The sequence below is a fragment of the Zophobas morio genome, unplaced genomic scaffold, assembly GCF_036711695.1.
Source record: "Zophobas morio isolate AGI-343-1 ecotype UQ-CSIRO unplaced genomic scaffold, CSIRO_AGI_Zmor_V1 ptg000044l, whole genome shotgun sequence".
NCBI lineage: Eukaryota > Metazoa > Arthropoda > Insecta > Coleoptera > Tenebrionidae > Zophobas > Zophobas morio.
In genome coordinates, this window is record NW_026972149.1 from 6,237,086 (window position 1) to 6,256,470 (window position 19,385).

The 19,385-nt window shown below is 38.4% G+C and overlaps 1 protein-coding gene across 7 annotated transcripts; it reads right to left on the reverse strand.

Moving 5' to 3' along the window:
* Window positions 1-88: 88 nt before the first annotated feature.
* Window positions 89-19,061, reverse strand: LOC135141905 (uncharacterized). 7 transcript variants are annotated; one of them, XM_064073485.1, is made up of 16 exons: window positions 15,402-15,666; window positions 14,150-14,880; window positions 13,896-14,103; window positions 13,657-13,845; window positions 12,543-13,596; window positions 8,483-8,708; window positions 5,569-8,199; window positions 5,202-5,340; window positions 5,067-5,154; window positions 4,856-5,014; window positions 4,157-4,255; window positions 3,530-4,079; window positions 3,089-3,283; window positions 1,882-2,916; window positions 1,482-1,625; window positions 89-1,208 (listed from the first exon to the last, which is right to left on the reverse strand). In XM_064073485.1, the coding sequence occupies exons 1-16, from the start codon at window positions 15,434-15,436 to the stop codon at window positions 1,093-1,095; spliced, it is 7,599 nt and encodes a 2,532-aa protein (XP_063929555.1). In that variant the 5' UTR covers window positions 15,437-15,666; the 3' UTR covers window positions 89-1,092. The 7 variants fall into 7 exon arrangements, with proteins under 7 accessions (XP_063929555.1, XP_063929557.1, XP_063929554.1 ...); XM_064073487.1 differs by having other exon boundaries at window positions 12,543-13,845; window positions 14,150-14,598; window positions 14,740-14,880; window positions 15,402-15,665; XM_064073486.1 differs by adding an exon at window positions 1,364-1,410 and having other exon boundaries at window positions 1,119-1,208; window positions 12,543-13,845; window positions 15,402-15,665.
* Between the last annotated feature and the right edge of the window lie 324 nt (window positions 19,062-19,385).

Genomic DNA, 19,385 nt, shown 5'->3' on the forward strand with positions numbered 1-19,385 from the left:
GTTTAAAACATAAAGGATTACACTAGTAAGAAAGAAATTGATAGTTCAATTGGGTTTCTACAACTAGAGGTTTTCAATAAAATGCGAATTACTACTTCGCTGCTTGGAATTGTCATAGCAGCTGATTGTTTATTGTGATTAAATATGTGTTGATAACACCATACAAGTTGTATATTCTTCTGTCGCGTACAATTTTTCATAGAAAAGTTACTTGTAAAAAAAATTTATTATCAAGATGTTCACATAATTAACCTTAACGAATTATACATAAATAAATAAATTTCAACTGTCAATATATTTGCATAAACAATATGTACAAAAGTTAAATAATGTCGTTAGAGGAAGAGTATTTTAAAAATATAAGAGAAACGGCTTTTGTAACTCTAATGTTCACTTGCACCAAAGAGGAAATCATGTGCCGCTCGTGTTGTACACAATTATAGTGTTTACAATTAACATTTTCTAATATCATTTTCAGTAATTCTTTTACGTTTTTCCTAATTGCGCTAGTCGTGGCGTTTTACATACAATTATTAAATTTTGCAAGTGAAATTCACGTTGTAAAACTTTGGGGTACGTTCACTAAATTTAGCTACACAGATATGTTAAAAAAAAGAAAATTCGAAGTCGTAAGTACGTGTAAATTAAAGCTTATTTTTGAGACAAAATTTACCTTTACCAAAAGTGGCACTCCAAAGTTAGACAACCACGTAAAATACCATATATTTCTAATATAAAAAATATACTGTTTCGATCAACTAACCATCACCATCCCAAAATCTGAACAAGTTTAATTAAATAATCGATGAGCAGAATTTAACTTACAATATTCTAAACTTTAATATAAACAATATTAATACATTTAACTACGTAACGTTGTACAACATAATTTATCTCATGAAACAAATAAAAATAAATATACATATACTTATTGTCTGGCACTCAGTTCTTTACAGTTACATTTCAAATATATACAAAGAGAACAGCCCATAATACTTTAATACTGGTTACTAATGGAGCTTAATATATTTAAAATGTATAACAGGCCAAACTTTTGAACACAACCTTTTAAATTTGTACACTCAATTTAAATTAACTGTAAAAATTATCACGTTGTTGATAAAGAGGCAAAGGCGTCACAGGAGAAGAGTCCTCTTCGTCCGTGTTCATCTGTTGAGGCTGAAGCGGCAACGTCGCCAATGCTTTCACTACAAAATAAAAATAATTTACGTCACACGCATTTAATCATAGTTACATTGTACATCAACCCCTCCCCTTCAACCGTGACGTAATTTATGAGCAGCTTACTTGATAACTAAATATATAATATAAGCAAAAACAAAAAACAAAAAAAAAAACAAACCTTTCTTGAACGGGACATTAACTATTGATCATCCGTCAAGTTGTTACCTATAAAAAAATAAAAATGCAAAAAAAAACAAAAATTGCACACATGCAACACTGATTGGTTGACAACTTACCTGCTACAATTTTGCTCATCTCCATTACTTGCTTGGCAAGTATTTGATTCAACTGGAGTAAGTGTTCTCTTTGCTTTTTCTCCTCTATCATTTTTGTGGTTGCCTTATTGGTAATGCTATTTGGTGTTTTGTTGAACTTTTCATCTACAAACAATAATAACGGATCTAATAAATACTAAGACGTTTCTATCAAGTTTGCTTTGAAAAATCTGTCACAGTATTTTTGACAAGAATTTGCCGCTTTGTATTCAATCAAATTCAAGAAATATTAAAAGTAAATTCTCGCACGTAAGTTAGGTTATGATTGACATTCGTGACAAGCGATGAGTATTCATCAATCATCACAACGAAGCGGCAAACGTCAAAACCAACTTTTGTGATTATTTTGAAGCAAAATTACCTGAGGCAAGATTTGACGAACTGCTGCTGAGAATAGCAGCATCCGAAAGCATTTTTTTAATTGACTCGACCTTTCTTAATCTATGTTCTTGTTCTTCAGCGGATAACTGAGGTAATTGTTCAGGTATATATCTTTCAGGTATATTAATCTTATTTGGAGTTCCTAGAATATTATCAATGGTATTTTCATTGTATTTGAGTTCCTTGTTACTCAAAGTAGACCGTACGACGTCGGGTGCGTCGATGCGTTGCCTAAGCGCCCTCTCCATATCTAAATCGTCTCTAGCTCTCCTATTATTGACTATCATTTTATCGAAGGCATCCTCGTCCGTCGGTAACTGGTTCAGACTTTTCATTATCAAGTTATTGTGAGGGGCTGTATAATGGCGACGTTTCTCCTTCGGTACCGCTCTTCTCTTCATATACTTCGGCATGTCCTGGTTGGACATCTCCGTGATGATTTGCCTCGCGGCTTCGCTTTTAAACACCGGCGACAACTCCGGTGATCTATCAACGCTACCTTCCGCACTCGAGCTCATCCTATCTGAAAACGTCTGCGGTAAACTAGGACTTGACAGTGAGCTCTGCCTACTCAAAACGCCGCTTTTATCCATCTCGAACGGCGGCAACATAACGTTAGTCGAGCTTTGAGTCTTCTGTACTGGAGTAGGCCTAAACAAAACACTCGAATTCTGCGACGAGTTATCTTCTTCGACGAGAACATCCCACTTCCCGGTTGCACTCTTCTCCCGATCCCGTTGCCGCCTCTCGGATTCCCGTTTCACAATCCTGACAGTCTTGATCTCGGGTTTTTCATGACAAATCAGATTCGGATTCTGCGCATTGTCGTCGCTGCCGGAATCAGTAGTTTTGAAACCACGACCGTAAAGATCCGACTCTTGTTTCAAGTCGGCGCTGTAGCTAGAAACGTCATTGAAGACTTGATTGTCCCACGAGTCGCCATGGTCTATCACGTTCATGGTGTCTAAGTCGGTTTCGCGCCAAAACGAATTGACCTTTTTCTTGTTACTAGTATCTAAAAAGCGACACTTTACTTAAGCGTCAAGGTAACAAAAGATGGTTGGAACATTTGTGGCAGCGCTGGTTAAATTGAAACCAATCAAAACGCGAATTTTAAATTGCGCGCCGGTTTGTTTATACGCACGGTTCTCAAAAGTTTAACCATCTTTTGTGTCGTGACTAATTACTTTGGTTGTTTGGTGTGACTGCCGACGGTGAGCGTTTAACTTGTTGTTGTAAGCTGTTCGACCGATCGGTGAGTTGCCTAACTTGTAAACTAAGTTCCTGCCTTTGTTTTTGTAAATCCCCGACTTTCTGTTGCACTCGTTGTAGGTCCGATTCTAACATGGCTGACGTGCCACCGGCACACAACATACTGTCACCTGTATAAAAAATCAGGAATGAAACAGTGAAGATAGCACAGACGAAACTCTGTACACTGTTATTACTAAATACAGCCTACTGTGATGTGGACACTACTGGTGATTTAGCCAATGCGCATGCGAAAGACACCACCACGTGCAAAATAAATTACATGAAGTAACGCATAAGCAAATATACAGTTAGAGACGAACTCACGTTATACCTACACGATTAAGGCAACAAAAAACCACTTCTTTTTAACGTACCAGCGTTCGAAAACTGTGGCGAACTTCTTTGTTGCCTGGATATTTGAAGTTTTTGTTTTAAAATTAATAATTCTTGTTCCAGTCTTGCGTTTCCGGCTACGGTTTCTTCGAGTTTTTTAGAATTTTGAGCTAACATTAAATGTACCCTGCTTAATTCGTTTTCTAAATTGACTTGCTGTTTTCTAGCTTCTTCAACTTCGGCAGGATCGCTAAACCCTTTGTTCAGACGGTGTTTCAAACCGCCTAAGGCTTTTTCGATTTCTTCTTTATCTTGTTGGAGATTTTGCAACGTTCCTGATTCTTCTTGGATTAGTTTATCTAATTTGTATAATTGCTGCACTTTTTCTTGCAACTGGATGTGGTTAAAGTTCAGTCGGTTCCAATCACGGCGTTCTTCTGCTAAAAGACGCCGCTCTTGGATTTGTTGGTTGAATTCTAGACGGTCTCGGATTTCAGGAGCCAGGAAATTGCGCTCGTTGGGTGTTCTATAGAGTGAACCTAGTTTTACCATATTGTCTACAAGGTTTACCAAGGGTTTGCCCTTTTCGTACTAAAAGTACACACTGATTAGTACGACTTAAGTCACTTTGCATTTCATTCAAGGACGATGTAGGGATTACTACTTACTTGCTTTTCTAGTTCAATCAAATGTTGCTTAATTTGCTCCAGTTTTTGCAAATTCTCTAATCGTGTCACTTGATTTAGTATAGAGCCATGTAATTGTGCCTGAAAATAGTCTTTTTAAAATTTAACCTCACAAACTTATTTCGCAATCAAGCATCTACTGATTCTTTCACTTGTTGGTTTAAAACGATGACGCCAAGCTCAGCGAAGGATACTCATTTTTACGAAACGATTACCACGATGTTAGCGTATTTAGAAAGAAAAGGAAGCAAATGCCACTGCTACGTCGGACTATTATAATTAATTAAGTAGGGACTACAAAGATACAGACCAGTCAGTTCGTTACTGAGGTATCAATTTTATTCGCACCAATTCTAGGAAATACTTGCAAACAATAAAACCAATAACTTAGAACTAACGCAAGTGTAAACTAAAAATCTACAAAGAAACAATAGTTAAACGCTTACCGAAAACGTTTAAAAATCCACTTGTGTCGCACTTTTATTGGTTAAATCTACTAAAATATGATAAAACCGAGCACTAACGTAAATTCGAGCTTTATTTTTCACAAGTATTTCGTACAGTCTGTAAAACGTGTGGTTCGAGTCGTGTTAATAGTCGGTAGGTTGTACTGTAGCAATCGTACATATACTAGGGTTAGTATGCTAGCAGTGTTAGTGAAGGTAGCATTGAGGTTCAAACCTGTATTGTGTCAATCTCATTGTAACAGTTTTCGATGGCCTGCAATGTGTTGGAATTTTGTCTACGCAATTGTATCAAAAGTAAGACGAGTTCTTCGTGCGTCCTACCAAGTAGTTCACCAGCAGATACATTCATTTTATCATTTAGAGACCACTTTTCCTAATTATATAAACGACAACAAGAATATCGACTACTGTTTTTATCTACTTACTTTTCGGATGTTGTGTGCATGGACATTATCTGCACGCAAGTCACGATGCGGAGGGGCTTGAGTTAAGTAATAGTCTTGCGAATGTGGCCTACAATAGGTCAGTTGATTGTGTGAAGTGAACACGTGATGACTTACATGAAGTTCTCCGGTTCGTTAGTTCTTGCCAAATTCGTCACCGAGCGTGTAGGCAGCGACGAGCAGTTCGTCCACGGTCTTTTAGAAAAAGCTGCTTTTGGAAATCTATCTCTGGTATTTATTGATACTGAACCTGATGCTACAAAACATAAACTAATTGCATATAATCTACTAGAGCTAGAACATATTCCAATTCAACTTTTTTCAAAATTGAATTTGATTAAAATAAACTACTAAACTATTCAATGAGACTTTATTAAATTTGAACAAAGTGAGTATTTTCGGTCGAATTATACAAATTTACAAAAGTTGATTTCGTTATGTACATAATATACATATTACCTAAAATAAACGTATTCAAGTATACCTGCTGTTTGCTGGTTGTTGAAACTTTCAACTGGTTCACAAGTACTCCCATCACCTATTTCTAGCACCGTGTTATTACCCGCCGGTCCCTGCGAAGCCGTGATGGTCGACAATTGATCATCTGAAGGTGCACTCGACATTAAGTCCCACTGTCTCAATTTCTCTCTATCAATAACAAAACTGCCTTCCTTTTTCACCCCACTGTTATTTTCGCCCTCGTTCTTATCATCCACTTCTTGTACTTTACTTTGGAACGGCATATTGTAAATATTGTCGTTAACGTACGTCACAACCCTTGTGATACCTCTCGGCGACTTTTTCTGCACTTTCTTATTATCTCCGATACTATTTAGATCGTCCATCGATTTCGTGTGTCTTTGACTCGCCGAACGCAATCTCTCCCGCCATATCGAATCCTCCTCCCACAAGTAACTACCTTCAGTGTTAGACGCCTCATTGTCTGCCGCCACTGCGTCGTCATTTTCCACGTCTAAGTGTTCACTGAAGACGTTTTCTAATAAACCTTCTAATGAATGCGATCGTCGCACATTCGTGTCGTTAGTCACTTCCACGTTATTAAACTTGTCGAGCTTAAAAGGAGGGTACAAATTCCGCGTTTCTGGGTTCATTCCAACTGATTCCGCCATCTTCAACCGTTTCAAAGTGTCCGATTCATAAATATTTTTTTTGTCAATGTGACCTGACTTGTCGGTTAGGTTCAAGAAATCGACTGACGCTGATCGAGCTTCCGCCGCCAGAGTAAAAGTTGTGTCGTTTCCACGATCACTCCTCAGTTGACTGTTGCACTTGATGGGGTTAATTATTCGAGTGATGTCCCGTTTATTTCCGTTCAAAGCACGTCTCTGATTATTTAGGGTTAGGATCGTGGAGTTGCTTTCGGTGTCGGACACATTCATGCACAGATCAGAGTAGTAATAAGGCGCCGGTTGACACAACGACGAGTTGGACGACATGTCTCTATGGTCCGAGAAATACGAAGACACGGTGGGGATTTCTTGAGCGCTTAAAGAACTACTAATTCTGATACTAGGGGTAGATCTGTTCGAGTTTTGCACAAATCCGCATATTTCCATTGACGTAGAGGCGCTACTTTCGGTTTTCTGAATGAACTCCTCGCTTGACAAAGTCGATTGTCTGCCGTTTACTTCAGTACTGATGTCTGCAGGTTTTTCGGACATACTTTCCGCGTTGTCTGTCTGTTTGCTCCTGATACATAGATTTTCGTACTCGTGAAACTTCATCATTTGTAAATCTTCGTTCGTTGATTCGTTTAAGTTACTGATTTGTAAGTCGGATAGGTACTTATCCAGGTCGATCGTGTCGTTTAAATCACTAGCCACTGAGTCCAGCTCGTCGCATAATTCCTCAGCAACCGGTCTACGTTTTAACATTTTTTCATATTCCGCGTTTCTCGATACCGGTATACGCAATTCGACATCCGAGTCACTATTGTGTGACAGTCTGCTACGCATGCGCCGATCCGTATCCGACGTTGCCACGCTGCAAACCGACGAACTATCTTGATCTTTCAAAGCGCTTAGAGACAAATTTCGCGTTTTTATCATCGGAGGGGTTTTCCCGAGACGCGCGCTATTAAAATACTGATCCGAATTTCTATTCGTCACTAAACTTTCGTCCGTGTTATCTAAATCTTCAAGTGGGGGCGGCGATGTTGGAATCGGGGGTGGTGACACTAATTCGCTGTCGGAACTATCCGGGAACTCCGTTACGGTTTGACTGGCCCCTAAATAGTACGAAGCCGGGCGAAAATTATCCGACAAGCTAAACCTAGGGTTGCTGGGGGCATCCAAGGAGTCCAAGTCTTTAGACGCTTCGTCGTCCGCATCCGAACTATCCGACTTGTTGTTGCAAGTGACGGCAGACCTTTTGATTTTGGGAGGGACTACGATGTCTGGAAGGTCTTTGTTCTCGGTTTTCTTGTCCGGGTTTTTCAGTTCCATGTAAACCGGTTCGAACTTGTTCTCGTTGAAACACACCATTTCGTACGGTTCGTGTTCCATGAGCTCGCAGCCGTAAGTGGAGGACTCTAGGAAGGAGATGTCGACGTTTTGGGTCATCTCCACGTAGGGGTTTTCCTCGAGTTCGTTAAAAATGAGGGTGGCGTCGCTGCTGGTGCTCAAGCGAGGCTGCAGCACGCTCTTTTTCGGGGTCATGGTCATGTAGTTTTCTTCGAGGAGCATGTCGTCTTTGCCGTCGCTCGCTTTCCGCTCGAATTCGGCTAGAATGCTCTTGACGAGGGCTCCGTTGCTTTTGATTTCTGTGATCGTAGGGCTGGGCTCGAATTTGTCCGAGAACTCGGAACGCAAGCTCGAGACGTGCGCCAGGTTGGAGGATTCTTTATTGAATTGGATTAAGGGTTTTGTGAATGTGCTTTCCTCACAGGCGGTCTCGCTCTCTTTGGCCTCTGTGTGCTGTCGTGAATCGTGCATCGTGTCAGACTGAGATAAAGGCTTGTCAGGTTCCTTCAGAGTATTAAACACAGTGATAGAAGCAGTATGTGCAGGTGTAAGTGATTCTGAATTACTCGAAAATGTGTCCAAGGTCCGTCCTGCCTGTGATTGCACATTTTCTTTGCTTCCTTCCTCATTTTCTAAACCGACCATAAAAAATTTTACAAATTTTACATCAGCTAAAAGATCCTTTTCCAAATAAGTAAATTAATTTGTTAGTAGAAAAAATTGAAGTTAATAGTTACCACCCGAAATGTTAGTTACAGAAAGTTGAGACCCAAGTTGTTCCAGGCAGGAAGGACCAGTGTAGACTACACCAAACCTGACACCAAATACGACCAGAGACTTCTGAGAATTTTCAAAGTATTGAAATTCTCAGTGTCCTAAACTACAGTGCAACACAAAACACACAAGGTTAATTACCTTCGTCGTCTGAAGAATAACTGTTATACTGCGGCAAATTATTCATGGATCTTCGTCCGTCAGAATATATATTTGACTGGTTTTTCGCTGCAAACTCGTTTTCTTGCTTTTTACCATAAATCGGAACTCTTCCAGAATATATACGGTGATTCTGAACCTTTCTGTTCAATGGAGACTGCAACATTCTTTGCTTCCATTCAAGCAAACGCTTCATGGACTCTTCTCTCTGGAAAAAATACTCCCGTTCAACTCGACACACGCAAGATCTTTCTAACCCCGACGGACACATCTCTCTCAGATCGTAATTAATAATATACACTTTTTTCGAAAATACTGCCATGTCAGTTTTCTAGTGTGAAATAATTTAAGGTTATGTTTCACATTTTTATCAAACTGAATCATCAGGTGGTACATTTTTTAATTTATTTTATCATTTCCGGTGACTGGAAATAAATGCCTTTACGATAATACAAGACTTGTAAATATTTAAAACATTTCTACATAACTTTACGCACACACACTTTTATCTTATCTTATGAATTAATTAGCGACTTAATTAATTCCTGGCCTGCAATTAATATTTAATTGATTTTAAAGTACAACACCGATTGCAATCCGACATGCGTCATTACTGCGCCTTTCTCTGCATCATTACCTTTTGTGTTTCCGCTTTCTGCACCACCTGACCACAAATTCTTCAGCAAATAATCACTGTTGATGATTTTATTATTATTTTATTGAAGTGCTTCGAACTACCGTGCGATGGAAAAAATGCATTACAGTTAGCTTAGGTTTTCAAATTTCAGTTCTGTAGATGGTATATCGTGCCTAGTGTTTTAAGGTTAAAATTAACTGACGTAAATGTTAACTGCCAGTTTTTTTTAAACATAAAAGTTTAAAACTAGTTGATTGTTCAAATGTTGCCCCCCCCCCCAAGGTTTCACTTTCTGTAAAAAAAAGACAGTTGGACATCCCAGGAGGTTTCACATTTTAAAAAAGACATTTGGGGCTCCAGAGAAGGTTTTACATTTAAAAAAAAAGACAGCTGGGACCCCCGAGAAGGTTTCACATAAAAAAAGATATTTGGCGCCCCCGAGAAGGTTTCACCCTCATAAAGAAAAAGATAATTGCTTCCCCCCTCCCCCCAAGAAAGTTGCACATTGTTAATGAAAAAGATACCCCCTCCCCCCAGAAGGTTTGACATTCTTAAAAAAGGACAGTTGGGGCCCCGAGAAGGTTTCACCTTATTTAAAAAAAAAAGACATTTGCCCTCCCCCAGGTTTCACATTCTTAAAAAAGACAATTGGGACCCCCAAGAAGGTTTCACCATTTTAAAGAAAAAGATGGTTGCCTCCCCCCCAAAGTTTAAGATTCTAAAAATAAAAAAAAAACTTGCCCCCCCAGGGCTTCAACTTCTGTAAAAAGACAGTTGGGACACCTGGGGAGGTTTCACCTTCTTAAAAAAATACACTGCCCCCCCCCCCAGAAGGTTTCACATTCTTATAAAAAGACATTTGGCGCCCCCAACAAAGTTTCACATACTTAAAAAAATTCATTTGGGGCCACCGAGAAGGTTTTATATATATATAAAAAAAAAACAAGTGGGATCTACGAGAAGGTTTCACATTAAAAAAGAGATATTTGGCGCCCCCGAGAAGGTTTAACATTTTTAAAAAAGGCAGTTGGGAACCCCAAGAATGTTTCACATTCTTAAAAGAGACAGTTGGGACCCCCAAGAAGGTTTTACATTCTTAAAAAAAGACATTTGGGGCCCCCGAGAACGTTTTACATTTTTTAAAAAAGACAGTTGGGATCCTCGAGAAGGTTTCACATTAAAAAAAAACACAATTGGCGCCCCCGAGAAGGTGTGGCGGCACAATAATAGCTAGGTAAATGAAGTAAAGATAAGCCGCTCTGTAGTCTAGTGGTCAAGGCACCCGCCTGGCAAGCGGGAAACGTGTGGTTCGATTTCCACACCCTCGAGAAGGTTTTACATGACACTTGCTCCCCCCGAGAAGGTTATTCAAAAAATAAACAAAAGTTGTCCTCCCCCCAGAAGGTTTTCTGTAAAAAAAAAAGACAGTTGAGACACCCGAGAAGGTTTCCCATTCTTAAAGACCAAGATAGTCCCCCCCCTCCCCGAAGGTATCACATTCTTAAAAGAAAAAAAAAAAAAACAGTTGGGGCCCCGAGAAGGTTTCACCTCCTTAAAAAAAAGACAGTTGGGACACCCGACAAAGTTTCACATTCTCAAAAAAAAAGAGAGCAGTTGGAGCCCCCGAAAAGGTTTCACATTCCAAAAATAAAAAAGTCCCCCCCCCCAAACGTTTTACCTTCTTAAAAGACACTTGCCCCCTCCCCCCCAAGGTTTCACATTCTTAAAGACCCAGATAGTTCCCCCCCCGAAGGTATCACATTCTTATATAAAAAAAAAAAAAAAACAGTTGGGGCCCCGGGAAGGTTTCACCTCCTTAAAAAAAAGACAGTTGGGACACCCGACAAAGTTTCACATTCTTAATGAAAAAGATAGTTGGAGCCCCTGAAAAGGTTTCACATTCTCAAAAAAAAAAAGAGAGCAGTTGGAGCCCCCGAAAAGGTTTCACATTCCAAAAATAAAAAAGTCCCCCCCCAAACGTTTCACCTTCTATAGCAATTTTCTTTTTTTTGGCGTTTTTCGTCACTTTTTTATAACTTTCTTACGCCTCTTTTCGTGGATTTCATTATCGCCTTTTTCTGTAATTTTTTGTCATTTTTTTTTTAAGTAAGATTTTCACATATTTTACTGTATTTTTATTGATGACATTTTTTGCGACATTAGTGTCGTTTTTTTTTCAGTTTTTGTTTTGGTTTTTTAGTCAGGTATTTTTTGAACTTTTGTCGCCACATTTTCGCATATTTTACTGTAATTTTTTTGTTGCCCTTTTTCGTTTTACAGCTTTTTTTCATAGCAATTTTCTTTTTTTTTTGAGTTTTCATCAATTTTTTTATAACTTCTTTACGCCTCTTTTTGAGGACTTAATTGTCGCCTTTTTCTGTAATTTTTTAGTCATTGTTTCTTGTAGTCTTTTTTATGACATTTGTCTTTTTTTTGGCTTTGTTGTCGAATTTTTTGGTGTACTTTTTTCCACATTTTTTTTTGTCGCCAATATTTTGTATTAATTTATTTATCGGTAACTTTTGTTGCTTTTTTTCGACTTTTTTGTCGCTATTTTGGCATTAACACTAATTCCCAAAACGCTTCATTAGACAAAAATAATGTGGAAAACGTGCAAAAGTAATGGCCTAAAATATACATATCTGGTGTTCAATTAATCATCAAGTTGGCGTTGATGTTTTGTAAACTTTGTGAAGTATGTCTACAATTAACCCAAAATTTAATCGATGACAGCTGGCAACGCGGAAATGTCAATTGTATAGAGCGGTATGAATTAATAAACCCCATGCGTTTTTCTCTACGTCTTCTTCTATCAAAAAAGCAACGCCAACTTGATGACTTTTTTAATTGAACACCCGTTACATATTATATATCAAAATTTAAATAGTGCGCGAAATTAGCATAACCATAATTCAAATTACGCGCCTTTGCATCCTCAATCACTAATGTTACAATCTTAATTCAAATTTCGCGCTCTTTCGTACGGTAAATAAATGCCATTAGCAATTTGTAGTTTAATTAGTCGGTGTTTTGTGTAACAAAGCAGAATTGCCAACTGAAATTTTAAAACCTCAAGTTTGTCATAACGTGCGATCAATAAAAATGGGACTTTACACCGTTTATAATTTGAAAAAAAAAATAAATAAATAAATAAAATATGTTAATATTGGTTTAGTTCGCGAAGATGCCGACACTCAAACAATCTCGACGTGCGGACAAACCCGGAGGTCGATAATTGTAGTCCACAGTTCGTTAGTCAGCCGCGGTTAGTCTCAAAGAGCAAAATTAATTCCTACGAACTGTAATAACGAGTGTAGTAAACAAAGCGTCAAGGTTCGAGTTGTTCCATTATCGGAAAATCCCGAAAGCGGTAAAACTAATCGGATTCCTATTCTAAAGACCTACCTTTCTGTCTCCCACGATGGCCATCGGATTTACGTCCCCCTGCAGCTCGTTCGTTGCCAACCTCGCGCTGGCCGACCGAACGAACTGGTCATTTTCCTTATTCCGAATATCGTCTTCGTAATTGTATCCATATTCCTGTCTGCCGGCGAAAGCAGGACTAACCGCTTCTCTTAAACACTGTTGCGGATTCGACCGTAAATCCATATCAAGTTCCCTCGATAACGAACCTTCGCTTAACACGCTCCGGCTCCTAACCGGTTGCATTTCGCTAATTTCGACGTTGTTAAAATCGATCGGTTGAGTATTAGATCTCATCAGAACGAAATTGTTTTCGTTTTCGGGGAGTTTGTTCGTTGTGAATTTCCTGTCATGCGGGGTGGTGTAGCCTTTAGGCATGTTGGGGAGGTACTGCGCCGATTTGCGCATTTTTTCGGCGTATCTTTCTTCGGAGTAAAAATAATTATCACTATTCGAGTATCTGTTAATATCTAGGCTAGATTTAGGTCGCGGCTGCTGTCTAGTTAAAACACTAGAATTTGGTCGTCGATGGTTCAACTCGTACTCTAAGAAATCAGCACTGTGCGGTCTTACAACTGGAACTGGTGATTTTCGGAGTTGTAGGACCGGGCAAGGTGCTAGATCTTTCGAATCTAGCATGTGTGGAGGTGTGTACGCTCGGTATGGTGCGTTCACAACCGGAGTTTTCTTTATGTGGCTATAGGCTATAGGACTCAGTGGTCGTTTATACATGGTTTGGTCGGTATATACATCCTCGTAGTCGGTTGGATGCCTCGACTTTACGGTATTTAGTTTGGAGCGACCATAGGTATCTGGTGTTCTTCGTTCCACGTTCTGAGGTATATTTGGTACGTCTCGCGTTGGTGTATACACGTAAGTATGCATCTCGTGCTGAGGACGGTGGTGTACGTATCCTGGTTGAGGTGAGTGAGGTTTCAAATGAATGTGACCGTAAATATTAACGGGTGATTTGAGTACGTTTCGCATAATTGGCACATCTTGGGGAGGATTGTTATATCTTTCCAATACGTCGGGACTAGAAGAAGAGTAACTGCTATCGTTTAAACGTCTAGGTTTTGGAGGAGCGTTGGCATACAATGGTTGATGATTGTACTGACTGAGCTCTTGCTGACTGGGATTACTCAAGTCAGTGGTGTTGCTCGAAGAGTGCATATGAACTACCGTATTGTCAGTCGGGTTTTGATGAAAATGGTGATGATCAGAATTACTACTCGACTGATTATGAACTACGGGCACCGACGAACTAATCTGTTGATCTGCATCTCTATAAACACAAAAATTAGGTAATCGTAAAGTAACCAAACTCCCACATACACGTTAGTTTGTAAAAGGCAAGCTAAATTAAGAACGCGTATCCACTGCAACATCAACTCTTGTGAATCTGCCGCTAATATATAAGTCCTCATATTAGCATGTTCACACTTAAAGGCATACTTTTTATTGACTTTGTCTTCAGGACCACAAATGGAAACTTTGTACGACGGAAGCAAAATAGAACCCAAAAGTTTCTCCTCTTCGGGACCTAAAACCCTCTTTGTAAAAACGGCCGCCACCCCAGACCAACTCACTCTTGTAGTAAAACAGACAGTACTCCGACAACACGAACCAGCGCTTTTTCCACAACATCAGCCCTTCGGAGCCCTGCTTGTACAGCCACCCTTGCATGGTCACCGGTGCGTTTAAGGGCCTCTTCGCCGAGGGCGACCTCATCTGAAAAGTACTGTTCGATTTCTTCCTCTCCAAGTTCTCCTTCGGCTTTGGCTGCGGTTGCGCGCTGTTTTTCTTCTGGTCGGGTTTGCTCGGTTGCTGGTGATAATGAACCGGAGGTTGATGCGGGACCCAAATTTGTGGACTGTTTTGTAAAATTTGTGTGTGTGAATGTAGGGGCGGTTGCTTTATTTGCTGTTCGAATGCCTGGTTCTGGATCGTCTGCGTGTTTTTGTTTTGTTGGTGTTGATGAACATAGTGTTGGGGAAAATTTGTACTATTCAACTGTTGAGATGCTGGCGGTAAATGCCTGTGAATATTTTGCTGTTGTTGATATTGGACTTGCTGAGCATGCATGTGAAGATGTAAAGGTGAATTTATTTGTTGATGAGGATGAGATTGATTTAGGGGGTGTTGGTGGTTGGACATTTTCAAACCATACTGTAATAACCTTAGATGTTGAAGTGGAGTATTGTGTTGATGGGAATGTTTCGTTGAAATCGCTTCGTTTTGTATGACTTCATTGCATGAAGTAAGTGATGAGGGGCTATGATGTATTCCCTTTTTATTTTCCATAGTAGTGGGGTCCAACCTACAAATAACGATCGATTAAATCATTATTTTAACACAGTGTGATATATGATAGCTATTTGTAAGAATATTTTTTACTACATCACACTGTAAGTAACACGTTTCCTACTAAATTACCAATCCCATAGCTGCCACAAACAAGAAAACATTTTCGATGTTTATGCTATCCCCGAAAATTGATTCCCAAAATTTGTGTCGAAATTTTCAAATTAAAAATAAGTGCCGCCTGTCTAAATTTACTCTGGGTCACATTTTAAATTCTATTCGTTGATGTAGGTCATAATGGATGCTATTCGTATCTTATGCACATTTATTAATAGAAGCACTCGATTTTAGCGTCACACATCGAACAGAAAGCTCATTTTCAATGTTCTCATTATAAACTAGCATTTCACGTATCATAACATTACAACTACATTAAACGAAACCACTTCTCCTTACAGCAAAAAGCTACTGATCGCAATAGACAATATATGGAATACGGCGCCGACGCCAGGCGTCGACATCGAATTTTAACCTTACTCCTGATCGAAGGGTCCCGTCGCACAGGTATTCATCTACTTATATTTCAAGTGGTGATAATTTCACTACGACAAGATGGCGTTACCAAAATTTGTAAGTCGAAACTATTTACCACTATCGAATACTTCGGTACACCAACATGTCTGAAACAATTCGCTCAATGCGTCTATCTAAGCTATCTTAGATAATTTTTACTTTCACAATGTTGATTGTTCGATGATGCGTCATATGATAATGGAATCAAGATGTTGCAAAAAAACACTGCTATAGCAATCAAGCTTAAGTGGCGCATGCTGGGTTTTGAGACTATTAATCCACATTAAGTTAAGCTGTTTACAAACACCGTGTGCTATTTAAAATGCTTGATTTCAACGCATGTCAACTGTATCAATGAGTATTGTGGCGAAATAATGCACGCTGTCATTGATCCTTAGACTGTCACACTGTATTAGAATGAAAGAAACTGTAACAATCACACTCAACCGCACTACCTATTTTCAAATTTACAATCCGGTTTAATTATATCTTGTTTATTCCTTTTAAATTTAGTATACACGTGCAAGCTACTTACAGGCGTCGCAACTGTGTGCTGAAGCTTTGTTTTCAAAAATCGCCACAGACAGTCACACGGAAACGGGTATAAATATATTACTAATACAGTTAACAGAAACGACGTCATCAATTTTTTAGAGGATAAGTAAAGGACTTAGTATTTACTGCGTTGTTTAGAAAAACTCAAATGACCCCACATATTTGCATATATTTTTAAATTTTATGTGAAATTTTAAATACAGGCGATCTGCCAAATATGCTACAGAAGAATTCGAACTTTGGCATCACACCTATAAAAACACAGAACGTTGATGTAGCAACATAACTACATGTTTCAAATAATCTAGTGCAAACAATACACTGTTGTGCACTAAATTTACGGCACGCCTTGTTTTGTTGATATTTTCTCGGTGTAACACGGATCGATTTTTATTACTTAACAAAGCGCTTAAATGTAATAACCTTTTTATTGTAATAACAGAACTAATCAAATACTTAAAGACAAGTGTACTAAATTATTTTCACATAACAGTACATGTATGTAACGAAACAAATTACCCAACTACCGCTGACGGCAAATCGATTCAGAATAGAATCCATTTATCAAGTGAAGTAGTTTGATTGAAAAATAACACCACCATTTCATAAATGACTAAATAAGTCATACTAGAGTGACTGTCATTTAACACTTGTTCTAAATTCAAGGTTGTCTTAAAACTGTGAAGTACAATAAAATAGCATCACGAATTAGGTGTTCCGGACGTTTTTGCGTTGTTGTTTAGTATCATTCTAATCAAACTGACAGCGTGCCGTTTTAAAATTCACGTAACATTAGGTGTATTCAGGAAAATAGAGAAAATAATTCCAAGAAGGTTGAAAGTCAACTATATCTACTTCCACAAATAGACAAACAAGTTAATATTCCCTGCACACGACTGTCACATTATCATTACAAAGTAGATCAGGTACGCACATGTTCGGGGTTTGGCGACTGACAGCTAAAGCTTAGATTTTCTGTCAAGAATAAAAATTAAATATATATAATTGTTAATTGGATTGAGTAATTACAACATTTTGTAAAACCGGTAACAAACATGTGAAGTTATTTCATGCGTGCATAAACATAACGCATGAGAAAGTTGGAACACAGAATTCAAGATTTGATTTGAAAATTGTTCCGCCACATTCGTCTGGAAATAATTAAATAAATCTTGTGTTCAGTGACTTATAATTAATTGAATTACAAACATACAGAAGCATCCAAATGTAATACAATACCATGACGACGAACTATTCTCCTCCGACAAGTATCAGGATTCGTTTATTTATGTAACAAAGCTATCACACAATAAAGCACCACCTGTTACTCAAACAAATCACTATCTCTACAATTGTGAAGTAACGCGATATATCGTCACATGTTAACATCATCCGCAGTACTACACCGACAAAACCACCAACAATACTATCAGTACGCTTATTTAATATGCGCGAGAAACAATTTGTAAAACAAGGTATCAGGTAAAGAGGTAAAGTAAGTAGGAAATTGTTCCCCGACAATAAAACGAGTGCCATGAATTTTAATTACCTCTTAGACTACTCGCTAGTTTCAAGTCACGACACTATTGTCAATATTGTTAACAAAATACACGTTTTGCATATACATGTATCCGTTTTTTGTTTATAATGCGTCCCATTTTAATACTCTTGCTCCTGATTCACACAAAAATAAGTTAGATTCCGGTATTTCCGGTTCTGCTCGCGATTATTCAGATTAGTTTAATTCGCGGCGAAAATGATGTTGACACCCTTCATAGCACAACAGGATTTACCGTTTTTGGTTGATTTGTACCGAAGATTCAGCTCGCCGAAAAATGCATACGTCGATCGCGGTACGAATCACCGCGCCCTATCAACAAAAATTCACACAAAAGTTTACTATCGTAGTACCGGCTGTGGATAAAATATCGAAATAGACATACCGGTAGCATTTTTTCCAGTTATTAGTTGGACGAGATTAAGATTACTCTTGGGTTTGAATTTGCGGTACATAACCCAAATGGCATCAGCTGTGACTTTAAAAGTGGTTAAGTGGTTAAGAAAACTGCATTTTTGACAGTTAGATACCACTTTAGTGTTAGAGTAAGGAAATAAAGATAATAACATACAGATTTGCATAGATAACGGGTTAAATGATACGTAATAGAAGAAATACGTAACCACGACAACCCAAACAACGTTTTTATCAACAATTAGTGCATATTTTGTGGTAAATTAAAAAAAATGCGATTCGAGATGCGTCACATTTGGTGTTTTTTTTAACAAGCGGTTATTAATCATACAGGACGAATTCAGGTTCTGCGATTATGACCCTTGATGTGGTGTACAGTAATGTTTTGCGAAAGTTTCGTGATCAATTATTCATTTATATTACTTGTACGAGGAAATTTTCACATTTCATTGTTTTGTTCGATTTTAATAAGCACTTGTGACGCCTTGAAAATAATAACATTTTCTTCTCTTTTCCAAGATAAAATGAATGCAGTAATTACTGTTACATCCTGTATAAATTACATAGATACATCAGACGTGAAAATAGTATTAATTACACACCTTGAAAAAATGAAAAACTGCAATCTTACAGTCAAACTTTAAAATATCGAGATAAATATCCAGTTAGTGGCAACACAATGTTAAAAAACTGTACATTTGGCCAAGTTGTACTTCTTGACAAACTAAGCATGAGTAACGTGATTGAATGTCAATGAATTCCTCTCACCTGTTGTCAGATGCATGCTATTTATTCCGAAGAAGTAGAGAACACATTTTTTAAAAACAATGCAAGAACAACAAACAACCTTGAAGTTGAAGACAGTTAACATAACGTTGAATATTTTCTAAACATGAGCACTAAACAAAAACAAATCGGCTTTTGTGTCCACAATATAGAGCACCGTGGAAGTTACTTAATAAACATTCACGCCACACATAATTTAACAGAATGTTGACACATTCTTCGGGCTGCCTGTGCTCGCCACACCGAACGGAACTACAGTTTTTAAAGCAACCGAAAGCAATCAACCTACAAAGGAGTGGGAGCAGGTAGTAATCGAGTTTAGTTAAGTTCGTACACTTCTTTAGCGTCAGCAATGACTTGGTGCACATTGAACGGGCGCATGCGCACACGCTGCAGCGCCAAACCAAAACTCGTTACATAATGTGACCCTAGTTTTCGTTTTTGAACAAACGACTTTCCAGTGTGTTAAACAAGTGCGAAATTGTCACAAAACCAAAAGCATTTGTCGGTATTTCATCCACAAGTTAAAAATCCACAGTAAGAAGTGTACCTGGCGTCAACTTTAAAATGATCCTTTCTTAGCGTAATGTGTATCGGGTAGATGTATAGTATGAAGAGGTATTTTAAAAGCTACA

Coding starts and splice junctions, on each gene's coding strand:
- LOC135141905 (XM_064073481.1), bottom strand. CDS start 15,436: ATGAATACCTGTGCGACGGGACCCTTCGATCAGGA. Junction 13,846..13,895: donor TGCCTTTTACAAACTAACGT/GTATGTGGGAGT, acceptor TTGTGTTTATAG/AGATGCAGATCAACAGATTA. Junction 1,626..1,881: donor TTCGTCAAATCTTGCCTCAG/GTAATTTTGCTT, acceptor TATTGTTTGTAG/ATGAAAAGTTCAACAAAACA.